The sequence below is a fragment of the Procambarus clarkii genome, chromosome 8 (assembly GCF_040958095.1).
Source record: "Procambarus clarkii isolate CNS0578487 chromosome 8, FALCON_Pclarkii_2.0, whole genome shotgun sequence".
Lineage (NCBI taxonomy): Eukaryota > Metazoa > Arthropoda > Malacostraca > Decapoda > Cambaridae > Procambarus > Procambarus clarkii.
In genome coordinates, this window is record NC_091157.1 from 45,656,967 (window position 1) to 45,674,979 (window position 18,013).

The window sequence follows — 18,013 nt, forward strand, 5'->3', positions numbered from 1 at the left end:
GAGGGAGGGGGGGAGAGAGTGAGGGAGAGGGGAGAGTGAGGGAGAGGGGGAGAGAGTAAGGGGAGGGGGGGAGAGAGTGAGGGAGAGGGGGGAGAGAGTGAGGGAGAGGGGGGAGAGAGTGAGGGAGAGGAGAGAGCAGTAGTGAGGAATGAAGTAGCCTTGGTGAAGGGTGACAGTGAATCGAGGGACGAATATGGGGAGAGAGGAGGAAGAGGGAGAGGAAGGGAGAGGGAGAGGAAGGGAGAGGGGAGGGGAAAGAGGGAGGAAAGAATAGGGGAAGTAAGGAAAAGGAAGAACAGCAGATATTTGAAAGTTATTCGTATAATTATATGTATATAATTGTACCACTGCATTTTGTTATAATTATTATATGTACTCTGAGAGACAGCAGACGAGCAAGAGCAGCAGCAGCCCTCCAGAACAGGTAAGCAGAGTAAGGAGGGCAAGCAGTCATCAGTCAGCAATATGATATTCATACATGGCGTGCCTAATGGTCTTGTTCCACACTGCCTTCCCTTTACCTTGCCTCCTTCCCTCTCTTGCCCATCTCCCTTCCGTTCACTTGGCCAATTAATTCCCTCATTATCGCCTCCTCTTCCCTCACCTCCTACCCTCACCTCCTACCCTCACCTCCTACCCTCACCTCCTACCCTCACCTTACCCTCACCTCCTACCCTCTCGCTGCTCACGACCACCTACCCCCCAAAGGTAATGGATTATTTGTTTTTGTTTCAAGATTAAATGCATTATAAGCCTTCAATGCAAGCGGAAAGTTCGTCTGTCCTACGATGAATGAAATTCTGTCTCTGCCTGTCTGTCTGTCTGTCTGTCTGTCTGTCTGTCTGACTGGATCTTTCTGTCTGTTTCTGTCTTAAGCATCGACCCATAAACAGTCACTGGGTCAGCCACGACTCCTCTCACTTTCCACATTTCACTTCGACGGGAACCCATTTGCGTGCGTGCGTGTGCGTGTGCCTGTGCGTGTGTGTGTGTACTCATCTATTTGGTGAGCACACACACATATTCTGAGGGCCTCGCGGCTGAGTGGACAGCGCTCGGTAGTCGTAGTCCGAATGACCCAAGTTCGATTATGTGCGTCTGTGTGTACACACCTAAAAGGACTTGCATGGGGTTGCGCGTCAGCGCCTTGGACCCCGCCACCTGTCCTTCTATCGGTGGAGGATTGTAGATTGACATATGGGGCTCTGTCGAAGCTATCTCGAGGTTATCTTGAGGTTATCTTGAGATGATTTCGGGGCTTTAGTGTCCCCGCGGCCCGGTCCTCGACCAGGCCTCCACCCCCAGGAAGCAGCCCGTGACAGCTGACTAACTCCCAGGTACCTATTTACTGCTAGGTAACAGGGGCATTTAGGGTGAAAGAAACTTTGCCCATTTGTTTCTGCCTCGTGCGGGAATCGAACCCGCGCCACAGAATTACGAGTCCTGCGCGCTATCCACCAGGCTACGATGCCCCTACATTTAAAGCCCCATAAGAAGTCTGCCCGACTTATGAGACAGTTTCCTCACACGAAGCAGGTCAAACTTGTGACGCTTTTGTAAATGTTTCACCTGTTTCCAGATACCTGGGTCTCGTTCACCTGTGTGGTTCACCTGTGTGGTTCACCTGTGTGGTTCACCTGTGTGGTTCACCTGTGTGGTTCACCTGTGTGGTTCACCTGTGTGGTTCACCTGTGTGGTTCACCTGTGTTTGTCTCCTTACCATATGACTGGTTTTTAGTGAGCTCTCTCCTTGAGCTGTGTTTCTATAATACCTTCTCTCTCCTGAAAGAGGTATTTTTTTCCTAACTGAATAGATCAAAGAGACGAGGTAAGAGTAACATAAAGAGGGGGGATGGAGGAAAGGTAAACATACTCTGCAAGAGTACGAGAGCAAAACAGGAAGAGGAACTATTAAGGGATTTTTATAGAGAACTAAAAGGGATAAATTATAGCTAAAGAGAGAGAGAGAGAGAGAGAGAGAGAGAGAGAGAGAGAGAGAGAGAGAGAGAGAGAGAGAGAGAGAGAGAGAGAGAGAGAGAGAGAGAGAGAGAGAGAGAAGGGGAAAAAGAGGGAGAGAGTGGGGCCTGGAGAAAATGCAAAGGGCATCCTTCGGCTCACAACAAGAACATTCATAGACAATCTTGTCGTAAAATGCGAGAGGTTCAGAAGTGGACTTCATCCAGCGTGGGTTCAATAACTCCCGGAAAACCTGCATCAGGAAAACTTGGACCTAAAGTCTTCTGGTCTCTGGGTAAAGACCTCCAACCACACTCATCAAAGGACTCTCAAGCCCTCTACTAAACCGGGAAAATGGGGCTTTTGTAACCAGCAATCGGGAAAAAGCTGACCTCCAGAAGCAAAGTATTTTCCTGACAAGATCTCTGATCCTGAAATGACAACCTCCACACCTTCACCCAAGCACTGTGTCAAACATGGCTCAAGTCAGCGGGTCAAAGTTCACCATCTCCTCGAAGCTCTCGACACAGGTAAGGTTGTGAGGTGGGATAAGGTCAGCCCAAGACGGTTAAACAGCTGGGCGGACTTTATGTCGTTCCAGTACACAGAAAGAAGAGTCGTTAAGTTGTCGGTAATTACAGAACTGTCACTGCTTTCAATTGCTATCAAATTTCTAGAGACATTAAACTCTCAGCAAAATACATTATTTTGGCACTTGCTGCCTGTGCCATTCTCAAGAATACTTTATCATACAACTGTAATATCATTCATTCATTCATTCGAATGAATGAATATCGGCTGGAATGGTCTCAAGTCGAATGGACAATCGACTTGAGTCCAGCACTTGAGTCCAGCACCAGTCCAGCACCGACTTCGGTCCAGCACGGACCGAAACGTCGTCGTCCCTTCATATTCTAGTGTGTGGTCTGGTCATCGGCTGGAAGTTCGACAACTTATAAGCCTCACATATGCTACACATTCAAGTGTAGCATATCATAAGCTTTCAAAACATTGGTTAAAAGTAGTCCCCCTGTTGTGGTAGGAGGTACCTCAAGGAGCAGCAACGGTACACGGGGCATGAGGCGTGGGGTCCCTTCCTGTAAGGTCACACACACACACACACACACACACACACACACACACACACACACACACACACACACACACACACATACACACACACACACACCTTCAAGGGCATCAAATGCCATGCTGTAGACATATTTACGGAGGGGAACGCGATTTGGAGTTTCAAGCCTTATTTTATTTTCTCCTTGCGTATCTCTGGTGATTTCTCTCGTTCTGTTTATGTTCCTTCCTCTCTCGTCGTCTCTCCTCCCCCCCTCCCCCCTCCATTCTCTCTCTCTCTCTCTCTCCTTAAAAAATTTACCAAGAGGAAATGGATGTCTCCTAGATGACTCTAGGAGGCATCTACACCATATGGGGAATGCAAATATAGGAATCAGAAATATGAACTATTTACGAGAGGATATAGTTCCGACACCAGAGGCACACATAAACATGGTAACATCAGCGGCAGATGAAAAACTGGCAAACATTAAAACATTTAATACCAAGATAAGGATTCTTTCATGACATTCCACACAGCCTACATCAGACATATTTAAATACGCAACACTGGCCTGTAATCAGCACCTTGTGAAACATAAATGCAAAATTGAAAACAAAATTCAGGGGCTTGCGACAAGGTAAGTGCCAGAGCAGAGAGGGTTATAAGCTATGAGGATAGGATGAGGGAATTAGATCCCACAGCACTTGAGGGGAGGAGAATTAGAGGATAAGTAATCACGACATGTACTGAGGGGAACAAAGTTAACATGGACAGTATCTTTAAAATGAGAAAATAATTTTAAGGGCATATATGGAAGCTGGAAACACAAATGACATATATAAGGAAACTGAACAAATCCACAAGGGCCGTGACGAGGATTCGAACCTGCGTCCGGGAGCATCCCAGACACTGCCTTAATCGACTTAATCGACACTCGTGTCCTGTTCGAATAGTCAACAAGTGGAATACACTAAAAGAAGAAGCTGTAGAAGCCACCTCCATCCACAACTATAAATCTTGTTAGACAAAGATTTCTAACCTCAAGATAGTTCAATTAGTTTGCCAACCGCTCTAGACAAAACTTACCATTTCGCATACAGGCAAATTCCCAAGGACAAAAAAGTATATCTCTGACAAGATATCACCTAAAACCTTATCCCCAGATGAACATGATTGTAGGGAAAGATAGCGGCAAGAGGAGTGGAATTAGGGAAAGGAGGAGATGAAAGAGGAAGTAGAAAGATAACAAATTAATGAGCTGGAACGGGAAGAAAAAGAGAAATGACAAGAGATGAAACAGAAAGAAACGAAGAAGAATAAATAGCCAAAGATGAGATAGAAAAAAATGGAAAATGGGAAGAGTAAACAAAATTAGGAATGATATATAATTTTTAAAATAAAAAAAAAACATAAATCTTGGGCCATGTTATGGCATTTCTCACGACTCGAGGTTGCTAGAAACAGCAATATGCATAATCGATGCTGAATAGGAACTACAGAAAAACAAATAATACATAAAGACAGAACAAACGAACATCAGGGATGAGGAACGGCGTGATAAAAACAGAAGCCAGAGAAGGTGAAGGAGGAGAACGAATAGGGAGACGGAAGAGAGGGTGGATAGGCAGACAGGCGTGCTGACAAGCGGGCTAGTGGGGGGCCGTCCAGGACGGGTTAGCGGGAGAATAGACATGCACAAACGGCCGGATGGGCGGCCGGATGGGCGTGAGGCGAGGTTCTGGCCGGATATGCTCAGGCAAGAGCATGGTGCTCCACGACCATCTCTCTCTTTGTCTGGGGTACACAGTAAGTCCAAGAGTCATGCTCTTCACCTGGCCTTGGCCTTGATATTTGCTGTTTCATCTTGTATCTTCCATGGGCCCTGAATACCCATGACCAGCCTTAACCTATGATCAGCCTTAACCCATGACCAACCTTAACCTATGATCAGCCTTAACCCATAACCAACCCAGGAAATGGACTACAAAGCCATGACTAACCATGATTCCCTCATCCTCCAAAGCCATCTTGCTCCTGCACTGTTTCCCCTTCAAAATCTTAGCCATTCACTAATTACCAATAGCCTCACACAAGGCTATCCTAGCTGAACAAATCCACAAGGGCCGTGACGAGGGTTCGAACCTATGTCTGAGAGGATCCCAGACACTGCCTTAATCGACTAAGCTACGACATGGTAACTATCCTAGTTCCTAGCACTTCCTAGGCAACCATCGTTTGTTGTTGTTTTAGATTCAGCTACTCAGAACAAAAGTTCCAAGTAGCACGGGCTATGGTGAGCCCGTAGTGGACTTACCTGGCACAGGAGCGGGGCTGTGAAGCAACCTTCGTCTTGCCTAGTCTAGCCGAGTGCAGGGATCAGCAGGGGTTGCGTACTCTACCATACACAGGAACACGACACAGCCAGGCGTACCTTCGTCAGACTTACCAAAGGTCGTTGCTGAACACTGGTCGACCAGTTGCGAGCGGCTGCCACGGCTCCGGAGAGTGCGGAAGAGGGCAAAATAGCAGAAGACCTCTGGAAACCACTTCGTGCAGAGGTTAAGTAAGAGGCCAAGATTATTGTCGAGGGTGTAAGGAAGGGGAGATGTCAGACCTTTCTTCCGTGGTGGGGTGAGAGAGAGACCTCAGTGTGTGTGTATTCATCTAGATGTGTGTGTTTGCGGGGGTTGAGCTCTGGCTCTCAACTGTCAATCAACTGGTGTACAGGTTCCTGGTCCTATTGGACTCTATCATATAGGATGAGAAGATGATTGTGATCTATAATATCATAAGTGTGTAATATGGAGCTCAAGGTGCTGTGGTGCTAGGGTGAGAGAATCCAGATTTTGCATGAAGCGACGGTCTCGCTTCATGCAGGTCGGCGTTCAATCCCCGACCGTCCATGTGGTTGGACACCATTCCTGCCTCCCGTCCCATCCCAAATCCTTATCCTGACCCCTTCGAAGTGCTATACAGTCGTAATGGCTTGGCGCTTTCCCCCCTGATAGTTCCTTCCTTCCTTCCTACTAAAACAAACTGTAGCTCTGCGATACACTGCAATATGACATCATACATGCTCCATTCTACACACACACACACACACACACACACACACACACACACACACACACACACACACACACACACACACACACACACACATGCTCTGAGAAAAATAGAAAGGCGATTTCCAAACACACGCGTGTTCGTCTGAATAAAACGTGAACTCACTGGTCTTGTGAATGTAGGTAAAAAAGCGAGAACTGCTGACAGTATTGCCTCAGAGATGAGGTAGGTAGGTAGGTAGGTGTTTACTCGCCTAGTTGTGCTTGCGGGGGTTGAGCTCTGGCTCTTTGGTCCCGCCTCTCAACTGTCAATCAACTGGTGTACAAGTTCCTAAGCCTATTGGGCGCTTTCATGTCTTCACTTAAAACTGTGTATGGAGTCAGCCTCCACCACAACAATTCCTAATACATTCCATTTGTTAACTACTCTGACACTAAAAATAGGTCTTTCTAATGTCTTTATGGCTCATTTGGGTACTCAATTTCTATCTGTGTCTCCTAGTGTGTATGTCCCCTTGTGTTAAATATACCGTCTTTATCTACCCTATTAATTCCTTTGAGGATCTTGCGTGTGTGGTGTGTGTGTGTGTGTGTGTGTGTGTGTGGTGTGTGTGTGTGTGTGTTGTGTGTGTGTGTGTGTGTGTGTGTGTGTATTTACTATTTGTATTTACTATTTACGCCTGCAGAATCGAGCTATTAGCTCTTGGACCCCCACCTTTCTACCTATTCTATTTCTTCTCTATTATATAGACTGCATATAGATTTCTCTCTTAACACACACACAACCTATAAAATTCTCAGAGGAATTGACAGGGGTAGATTAAGATAAACTGTTTAACACGGGTGGTACGCTAACAAGGGGAGACAGGTGGAAACTGAGTACCCAAATGAGCCACAGGGACGTTAGAAAAAAACTTTTTCAGTGTCAGAGTAGTTAATAGATGGAATGCATTAGGCAGTGATGTGGTGGAGGCTGACTCCATACACAGTTTCAAATATAGATATGAAAGAGCCCAGTAGGCTCAGGAATCTGTACATCAGTTGATTGACAGTTGAGCGGCGGGACCAAAGAGCCAAAGCTCAACCCTCGCAAGCACAATTAAGTGAGTACAATTAGGTGAGTACACAGGAGAGTGAGTGAGTCAGACAAAGAGACAGAGACATAGACCAACTCACCTATGATTGCATACATGAATTTAAATCTCCAATGGGAGAGTCAATGTGGAAACGCATGTAACTGAAAGTGAATGACTCGAATTGTATGACACTGGACGATTGTGGATGATCGGGTCGATTCGAGTTGATTGGTGAGGGGGGACAGAGTCCAGATGAATGCGGCGGATGAATGTGGTGAATGACCGTAGTGAATGGCTGTGAACCAGATTTACACATGACCATGTAAGGATGGTTGCACCGGAATGTTTTATATTTAGTTCCAGCTGACGTGTATGGACCAGTGTTAGAGAGAGAGAGAGAGAGAGAGAGAGAGAGAGAGACAGACAGACAGACAGACAGACAGACAGACAGACAGACAGACAGACAGACAGACAGACAGAGCAAGGAGGACAGCAGACACAGCAGACGGGCCCAAAACTTGAGACACAACAAGTACACCACAACCACACAAAGCATCTTAAGAAAATCTATACAAGTTTCAGTCTTCTGAAGTCTTCAGGGAGCTCCAGTGAGGAGCCTCCACACTCGACCCATCTTTGTAACGACATTTAAGAATCTCGTCGCTTGTTAAGACAATTGGTCTAGAGGGGGATTCATCTTTAATGGCTTTGGGTAGTCGTTAGAGGCTGGAGAGACATTATGTCTCCCTAGGCACCTCGAGCACTTTTGGACTGATTTACGACATCCAATCATTGTTGTTCTCAGATCCCTTCTGATTATGACCAGACCACACATTAGAATGTGAAGGGACGACGACGTTTCGGTCCGTCCTGGACCATTCTCAAGTCGACTGTGGACCATTCTCACAATCGACTTGAGAATGGTCCAGGACGGACCGAAACGTCGTCGTCCCTTCACATTCTAGTATGTGGTCTGGTCATCTTACTTTAGCCACGTTATTGTGACTCATCGCCTGCATTCTGATTATATTCACAATCAGATTTACCAATTTTGATATTGATTAGCTAATCTCTGGCATCCATGATTTTAGGTCATTGGCGTAACTGAACTGTGTGTGCCAATTCACATTTCACTTTCAGGATATTTAGGTTTCTCTACCACACATCTGAACCTTCTACAGAGTTCTAATTACGTCAAGATGGAGAGATAATACAATCTCCTCCTTCATTAGCTGTTAGATGTTGTAAAGATCTTCTATGACCCCGAGTGCAGGAGCTCCTCTTCACCATGGATGGGGACAGGAAGAACCTCTCTTACTTTACTTTGTCATCCATGTTTCCTAATTACGTTTCTCCTTTCTTAATATTGTTTTATTTCTTATAAGATCGATAAGATACTTTTTAGATAGCCTTCCTTGTCCATTTCCTCCTGTCTTTAATTGGTCCAATTAAATCGAATCTCTAGTACAATTATTTTGTACAGTTGGTTCCGTTCTCGACGAACAATCGGAGAAACCCAGGTTCGATTCTTGGGAGGGACGAAAATGGTTGGGCATATCTCCTTTCACCTAATTCACCTGTTTGCCTAGTAGTAAAGTAGCGAACTCTGGAGTCAGCTATTGTGTGGTTGCATCCTGTTGAAGAGTCAGTAAATGAACAAATCCACAAGGGCCGTGACGAGTATTCGAACCTGCGTCTGGGATGCTCTCGGACGCAGGTTCGAATCCTCGTCACGGCCCTTGTGGATTTCTCCATTTGATGCATCAGGCAATTGTGATTTCTGTGTGTAAAGAGTCGGTAGTTCGATCTGTAGGGTGGGGGGGGGGGACCTCGATACAAGCCTGTACATATACATATATATATATTATATATATATATATATATATATATATATATATATATATATATATATATATATATATATATATATACAGGCTTCCTGTCCCCGATAACGGGTATTATAAGTAATTTTAAGGAATGTTTTATTGCCATTCTTGAAGAATATATTTGCGCATATGAAGAGCGTTAAATATGAAGTGGTTTTCACTTCACCAGAAGCGTAGGAATCTCGGTGGTATACACATCGAGGCGGACGCTCAGTGACCAGAGGAAGCGTCGATATTGTGACGTTTATAATTTAACTCGAACACTGGAATTTGGACGCTGCAGATAGCGTCAAAACTTCGGTGCCTTAAAGGATGTTTGGGGCTTCAGCCAATATGTCAGACCCTTCACTTCACTTTGATGTCCAAAGGGCTTGGAAAGGCTGAGGAGGTGAAATTCTGGAAGAGGATTTGGATAGAGAGAGAGAGAGAGAGAGAGAGAGAGAGAGAGAGAGAGAGAGAGAGAGAGAGAGAGAGAGAGAGAGAGAGAGAGAGAGAGAGAGAGAGAGAGAAGAGAGAGAGAGAGAGAGAGAGAGAGAGAGATAGCTTTGAAAGTTGGGTGACCTGTCCACCATGGATTGAGGTGTGGGTCGCTTGTCTGAGTGTGTGATATATCAGGTTGTTAGTGGCTGGGACGGCTAGTGTGTACTGTGTCTCCTAGCTGGTGTCTGGTGACCTTTGAGCCGGTGGCGTCGGCTCCAGGAGGCTCATCTTAGCATCATCAAGCTAGTTGCCCTTCTTGTAGAACAAAAAAGTTGTCTTGTTAATGTGTATATATACCTTTTTGTTCAGGTATAAATCGGGTCTGGGATGGTCCACTCATCTGGGTCCTCTGGCAGGCCGATTAGTATTTAAGGTCGCCCACAGATTTCACCAACAAAACTTCTCCCACGCTACATCCCACGTGATTTCACAATCACTTCTCTAACTCAAGCCTTATTCCTGCCGTAAGTTGCACGTAAGTCCTTATTGGCTTGTACTAATACATTATTTTCCCCATTTGGCTATGCAATAAGCTGACTCAGACACCTGTGAGAAAATCAGTCTCACTATTACCTGATATACAGGCAACAATGTCCAGAATAGAATAATTAATAATAATAATAATAATAATAATAATAATAATAATAATAATAATAATAATAATAATAATAATTTGTCATCCTCACTTCCGTGGAAATATACATGTCATTCACCTCAGCTCTAGGAGAAACCTATAGCTGAGTGGATAGAGTTTCTGCCTCACAATTGTGGAGTCCATGGTTCGAGCCTCCTAGAGCCCAGGTGAATGAAATAATAATAATAATAAAAGGGGGAATAAATAGGAGAGAAAGGGAAGGGAGAAGAGGATGCGCATAAAACCTCCGGATGTTTCAGTGTGGTGCTGGAAGAGACGCTCTGAAATGACTCTCACCTCAGAGATGTTATCATTCTCACTGTGATGGTACGGGTCGTGTGGGTCCACTCTAAAGCATGGCCGGGCCTTTCACTTTTGCGGAACAGGTTCCGTGCGAAGGGCGTAAGGTGTGGGCGTGGGTACGTGCCCACCCGGGGCGCACACGTGCACAGGCGCGCGCATACAGAGTGGTAGACAGTTGGGACAAGCTAAGCGAGAAGGTAGTGGAGGCCAAAACCTCTGGGAAGAGTTTTGGAAAGACGAGACACCACGAGCGCAGCTCTCATCCTATAACTAGACTTAGGTAATTACAGTGGAGTCCCACAGGGCTCTGTTCTCGGTCCTAGCGTGTTTCTGATATATGTAAATGATCTCCCGGAGGGTATAGATTCATTTCTCTCAATGTTTGCTGACGATGCCAAAATTATGAGAAGGATTAAGACAGAGGAGGACTGCTTGAGGCTTCAAGAAGACTTAGACAAGCTGAAGGAATGGTCGAACAAATGGTTGTTAGAGTTTAATTCAAGCAAATGTAATGTAATGAAGATAGGCATAGGGAGCAGGAGGCCAGATACTAGGTATCATCTGGGAGATGAAATTCTTCAAGAGTCAGAGAGAAAAAGACCTGGGGGTTGACATCACGCCAGACCTGTCCCCTTCAGTCCATATCAAGAGGACAACATCAGCGGCATATGCCAGGCTGGCCTACTTTACACTGTTGAATGTAAACATCTTTATTACAAGCTTCTCTTGAGTGTTTTAATGTGTGAATCATGTCCATTATACTTCTTTCAATTACATTAGTTTCCGTTTTCTCGGTCTATACTCCTAGTTCAGCCTCCTCAAAGCACATAGAATTCTTGTAGCAAACCTGATATTTCTCGTTGACCGGACCACACACTAGAAAATGAAGGGACGACGACGTTTCGGTCCGTCCTGGACCATTCTCAAGTCGACTGTGCTGATTGTGCTGGACCGTTCACAAGCTGATATTTCTCAATCTTTGTTTTGTGCTTTTCGAGGTGGAAGGGGGTCCACGCTGGTGCTGCACACACTAGCTCTACTCAGACATGTTGTATATACAAAGTTTTGAAAGCATCCGTATCAAGGCTCCTGAAGGCTGGGCTGATGCTCGCCGACTTAACATGTGCTGCTGATGTGATTTTATTTACGTGTGCATTAGGCTCATTCTTATTCTACTTTCTGGCTCGTCTTTTTCACTCTAATCTTTTTGTTTCTCCTTCCTTTCATCATGTACTGTTCCTCTGGCCTTCTTACTCCTTCTTCCTTCTTCATGTTCTTACACTTAGGTAACTTCAGCTCCTCTTACCGCCTCTGCTCGTTCTAAGGCTCTTTATCAACTTTGCATCATCAGTAAACATCAGTAAACAGTGACACAAAAAGTGTTTAGTTTACCGGTCTAGTCACTTATGTATACAAGGAATAGCATGGGGGATTAACACTGGCCAATGTGGGTCTTCACCAAAGGCGTTCCACGTTCCAGTTTAATCCTATGTTACTCTTGTTTCCTATTTGCTCTCTTTTGAGTTAATGTCTTCTTAGGTCTGGTTTGTTATCGTGTACAGGATCCTCATGCGAGAAAATGTTATATTCTCTATTTATGTAATAGTAAGCAGTCTGGCCACTTTTCTTGTCTGAACTCAGTTATTCTGTTGTAGAACAAAGTTCATCCAGCATAACTTTTCCTTCTCTGTACACGTGTTGGGGCATGAAGTTAATTCTAAGAGTTAATAATTGTATTATTATTATTCTTTCTAGCACTTGATCAATACTTGATATTGATGATATCAATACTTGTATACTTGATCAATACACTGCTTTGATGCACGAGGGGCTCTTGTATGCATCTTATATCTTAGCATTTCATGCGCCTCCTCCAAGCTGTGTCCAGTCATCAACTGGAGGTCAGTGCATGGGGCTTGTATCTTTCGCTATCCATGGTGAGGTGCTGTCAGGTCCAACAGCCTTTGTTTCGTTAATTCCCAGGAACTGGGTCATTACTTCTGCCTGTTACCACTATTGTACTCGGCTCAGTCTCAGGGGTAAAGGTCAGGTAGTTGCTCTGGCTTCACCTTGAAGACCTCTTGGAACTTTTCATTGAAGTCTTCACGTTTTTTCCCATCATTCAATGTTAAATCTTCACTTATCGTAGTAAGCCCTACTAGCTGGTCGTTTTTTGTGTCTAGTTGAAGCTTCCTCGAATTTCAGTCATTCTTTCATTTAGTTCTATTTTCCCCAGAATAGCCAACAGCAAGACGAGACAGCGAGACCCACGCCTAACTGTCCGTCACGTCCCAGATCTTGATGAGTGAACGCCAAGTCATGAATGCCAACTTGGAATGCAGCCCGTCCTCATAAACAAAGGCCAATGACCACTCCATCCACCCGCCAAACCCCCTGTTTATGAATGAAAAACGGTTTACACGCGACTCATAACTGATGACGTTCGAACACTTCCGGAACTAGTGCTTCGCTGAGACGACTTTTGTTCGAACCACAACGCTGTAAGTGCTTCATCCACGTACTACAAATACACATAATCAGGTGAAAGGAAACATGCCTATAACCGTTTTTATTTCGCCCGGGAATCGAACCAGGGGTCCTGGTTTGCGAGTCGAGGACGTAGGCTACAGGACCCATATGCACTATTTTCATGGAAAAGTAGAGTGACCGTGAATTACAGTTTGGCTTTCCATTTGCGGGATCGATAGGAAACTCGTTAGGCTTTTCAAGGACGGGCTCACCATAGCCCGTGTTACTTGCCCCGCTCCTGTGCCAGGTAAGTTACGGGCTCACTATAGCCCCGTGCTACTTGGAACTTGTTCCGAGTAGCTGAATCTATAACAACAACAACATCGTTAGGGTTACTGAAGTCCCTCTATAGCCAATAGTTTCTGACCTTCAATAGGACCTTTTCCGACCCTATTTCTATCATGGGCCCGGTAGCGCAGTCGGGTTCGTTCCCGACTCACACTCGGGAATTCCGGGTTTGAATCCCAGGCGGGACATAAATGGTTGGTGGGGGTTTCCTATCATCTAATTCACCTGTTCACCTAGCTGTAAATAGGTATCCCGGAGTTAGTCAGCTTGTAGTGGGGGTAGGATCAGTAATTCGACCTTATGTGGGGGGAAGGGGGGGGGGGGGATCGATATAAGCCTAAAATGTATGTATATATGTATTATATATATATGTCGTACCTAGTAGCCAGAACTCACTTTTTGGCCTACTATGCAAGGCCTGATTTGCCTAATAAGCCAAGTTTTCCTGAATCAATATATTTTTTTAATTTTTTTCGTATGAAATGATAAAGCTACCCATTTCATTATGTATGAGGTCAATTTTTTTTTATTGGAGTTAAAATTAACGTAAATATATGACCGAACCTAACCAACCCTACCTAACCTCACCTAACCAATCTTTATAGGTTAGGTTGGGTTAGGTAGCCGAAAAAGTTAGGTTAGGTTAGGTTAGGTAGGTTAGGTAGTCGAAAAACAATTATTTCATGAAAACTTGGCTTATTAGGCAAATCGGGCCTTGCATAGTAGGCTGAGAAGTGCGTTCTGGCTACTAGGTACGACATATATATATATATATAATATATATATATTATATAATATATATATATATATATATATATATATATAATATATATATATATATATATATATATATATATATGTTTACATGTTAGGTTTATATAGCCTAACGCTGGCTCTCTGTCCCCCGTTACAATGAAGTGTTAAACAGGGGTAGGGGATACAGCTTTAGTTCTGGGGGATACTTAGTTCCCAAAACATATTTAAACTAATTTCCCAAAGCCCATTCCGTCACTGGGTCGCCTGAGTGGGCTCGTGTTAGCACACGTTACGTCACTCGCTAATTACGTTATCGTACGTTATCGTGCAACGCAAGGGGCCTGACGGCTGAGTGGACAGCGCTCGGGGTTCGTAGTCCTAAGGTTCCGGGTTCGATCCCCGGTGGAGGCGGGGAAAATAGGCCGGAATGCCGCGCCAAAACACTTATAAACAACGGGAAATATCGTGACGTCATCAGTGACGTCTTACCTAACCAATGAACAAGTGACGTCATCAGTGACGTCTTACCTAACCAATGGACTAGTGACGGCATCAGTGACGTCGTCACATGCAGGCTTGCCAGATGCACGGTTCTGCACACAGAAACCTAACTGTCTATCGTCCAATTATCCTAACGTACCGTAAGCCTTACCTCGTACTGAACAGCTTTGGCTGTTTGGGCACATTACTCTATTAACTTAGCTCTGGGGCCAGATTCACGAAGCAGTTACGTAAGTACTTACGAACGTGTACATCTTTCCTCAATCTTTGACGGCTTTGGTTACATTTATTAAACAGTTTACACGCATGAAAACTTGCCAATCAACTGTTGTTATTGTTATAAACAGCCTCCTGGTGCTTCGGAGCTCATTAACTGTTTAATAATTGTAAACAAAGCCGCCAAAGATTGAGGAAAGATGTACAGGTTCGTAAGTGCTTGCGTAACTGCTTCGTGAATCTGGCCTGTTATTTTCCGGTCAAATAAATCGTTTTGTCGGGGACAGGAAGACCGTGAATTTATATAATTTAGGTTTGTATCAAGGAGACATCCCCTTCCCCCCCTCCCCAAGGTCGAACTATTCACCCTTTCAAGAAAGCAACCCCACAACAGTTGGATAAGTCCCGGATACCTATTTACTGCTAGGTGAACAGAGGCATTAGGTGTAGTGAAACTTGCCCAGCCATTTCTGTCCCGCCCGGGAATCGAACCCTGGATCCCCCGATAGCGAGTCGAGAATAGGGCCAATGTACGCGAGCCTAATCGTCAACTATGCTATTTGAGGTTAATATGATTTGCTAAGTTAACTGTTTCCTTGTACCGTGAGGGTAAATGCCCGCCATGCATACACTCTCTACACCGTAACAATAACTCCCAGCACCGTACAATAACTCCCAGCACCGTACAATAACTCCCAGCACCGTACAATAACTCCCAGCACCGTACATTAACTCCCAGCACCGTACAATAACTCCCAACACCGTACAATAACTCCCAGCACCGTACAATAACTCCCAGCACCGTACATTAACTCCCAGCACCGTACAATAACTCCCAGCACCGTACAATAACTCCCAGCACCGTACATTAACTCCCAGCACCGTACAATAACTCCCAACACCGTACAATAACTCCCAGCACCGTACAATAACTCCCAGCACCGTACATTAACTCCCAGCACCGTACATTAACTCCCAGCACCGTACATTAACTCCCAACACCGTACTGTCAGGCACGATACCCCTAAATCCTGAAACCTTGACCAGACGACCCGTCCTCTCTCAGGTGTGGGGGTGGATCCTCCTGTAATCATCTCAAGGTAACTTAAATACCTGTTTGTTCTCAACAATCTCCAAAAAAACTCGAATTTTTAGGGACGAAATTTACCTGCGCATTCCTCAACAGATGACGAATTCCCCGGTGCGGGTCACTTTGGAGACGGCATGACGCTCGTTGAAAGAATTAAGGGAAGATGATAATCAATGTGGCCAGGAGCCCGGAGCCGCTACTGGAACACCTCACCCTTTAAACAGTGAAAGTGTACTGAAGGTGGAAGATCGGCGAATGTGTATGTATGTTTGTGTGGGAGGAGTCCTCCCACGGCGGGTGGTGACAGGCTAAAGCTGTACGATGATTCTTTATCTTTATTCGTCTATATTCATCATGAATACTCGTTTTTTTCCTTGACTGACTGTGCGATGGGTGTTATATGTCTAGGTTTTAATGTATGTCTCATTGTCTCGATGTCCCACTTCTTTGGTTCTGTGATATATGTGTTTTAAAGGATGTCATTGAGAAATATATGATGCCACATGCCGCCAGCAGGTAACATTTGCTGATCAACAGGTGTGTAAAGAAAACGGGAAATGGATCTTCAAAGCCACCTCTCGCCTAAGAAAAAATAATCTACAAATAAATGCAAAATTAACATGATACAGTATTATGAAAATATATAATCTTACTGTTGTCTTTATTTTAAATTAATTGTCGTGAAATGTATTTTTTATACATAAAAAAGTTAATAAGGGATCAGTAAATATAATTACATATAGTATATACACATATATATAATTATATGTATATACATTGTCATATAGTATATACATATAATTTAATTTAATATATATATATATATATATATATATATATATATATATATATATATATATATATATATGTCGTACCTAGTAGCCAGAACGCACTTCTCGGCCTACTATGCAAGGCCCGATTTGCCTAATAAGCCAAGTTTTCCTGAATTAATATATTTTCTCTAATTTTTTTCTTATGAAATGATAAAGCTACCCATTTCATTATGTATGAGGTCAATTTTGTTTTATTGGAGTTAAAATTAACGTAGATATATGACGGAACGTAACCAACCCTACCTAACCTAACCTAACCTATCTTTATAGGTTAGGTAAGGTTAGGTAGCCGAAAAAGTTAGGTTAGGTTAGGTTAGGTAGGTTAGGTCGTCGAAAAACAATTAATTCATGAAAACTTTGCCTATTAGGCAAATCGGGCCTTGCATAGTAGGCTGAGAAGTGCGTTCTGGCTACTAGGTACGACATATATATATATATATATATATATATATATATATAATATATATATATATATATATTATATATATATATATATAATATGCCAAATATGCCAAAACGGTTCAGGACAAATGGTGGGGGACCTTTGGCAAACCGCGGGCTTCCTGTCCTCATCGAGGCCACTAGAGAGATAGCGGCCCCTAAGGTAAATTCGGGTATATTCTTCAAATGGTCTGTTACCATCAGTTTGTTGTATCTGGGTTTAGCTTCATACACGAGTATGTTACATTTGTGTCAAAAAGAGTTTAGCCCAATTAAAAATGATTAAGATTATTTACAATTAACGTGTCAAGTCTGGGATCATGAACACATTATACTAAGAAGGTTAGGTTAAGTTGTGGTTTTCTATTCAGCTTTTCAATGTAAACTCAAATATTCACAATAAATTAGTATGTCCCATATGCACTTATTCATAAGCAAGATATTGACTATAAGCAAGTGCGAGAAGATACATTTGAATACAAGGATCAATAGTTTGATCAGAAGGCTAGAAACCCAGTTGTTTGTTCAAACTATATATAAATATACACTATTGGCTCCCTGATAATGGCAACCCAAAACTATATGTCGGAGACTGAGAAGCCATCACTGTACCGTCGACCGTGAGTGTCGAATGACCCGTATCGTCGACCGTGAGTAAATATTTGATGAGAGTGAAAGATAGAAATTGTGTATAGTTTATGCTTCATTCAAAATGATCTGCTACCTGATATTTTAGCCAAATATCCCCAGTTTGTTAACTGTATGCAATAACTGGGTGATTGTAACCTTTCCACCGCTGTCCACTGGATGGGTTGGGTGGTGGGAAAGGAGGAGGGGACGTCGGTGTGTAGGACAAACACATCAATTGTAACACTAGCTCTCCACAT

The 18,013-nt window shown here is 43.8% G+C and overlaps 1 protein-coding gene across 1 annotated transcript in view; it reads right to left on the reverse strand.

Annotated features, from left to right (window-relative positions):
- Nucleotides 1–16,106, reverse strand: part of LOC123759651 (polypeptide N-acetylgalactosaminyltransferase 1) — a 61,449-nt gene extending 45,343 nt beyond the window's left edge. Inside the window, exon 1 of the mRNA XM_069317852.1 lies at nt 15,931–16,106. Within this exon, the coding sequence (XP_069173953.1) occupies nt 15,931–15,938 (8 nt within the window). The 5' untranslated portion in view covers nt 15,939–16,106. The remainder of the gene's footprint in view (nt 1–15,930) is intronic.
- Between the last annotated feature and the right edge of the window lie 1,907 nt (nt 16,107–18,013).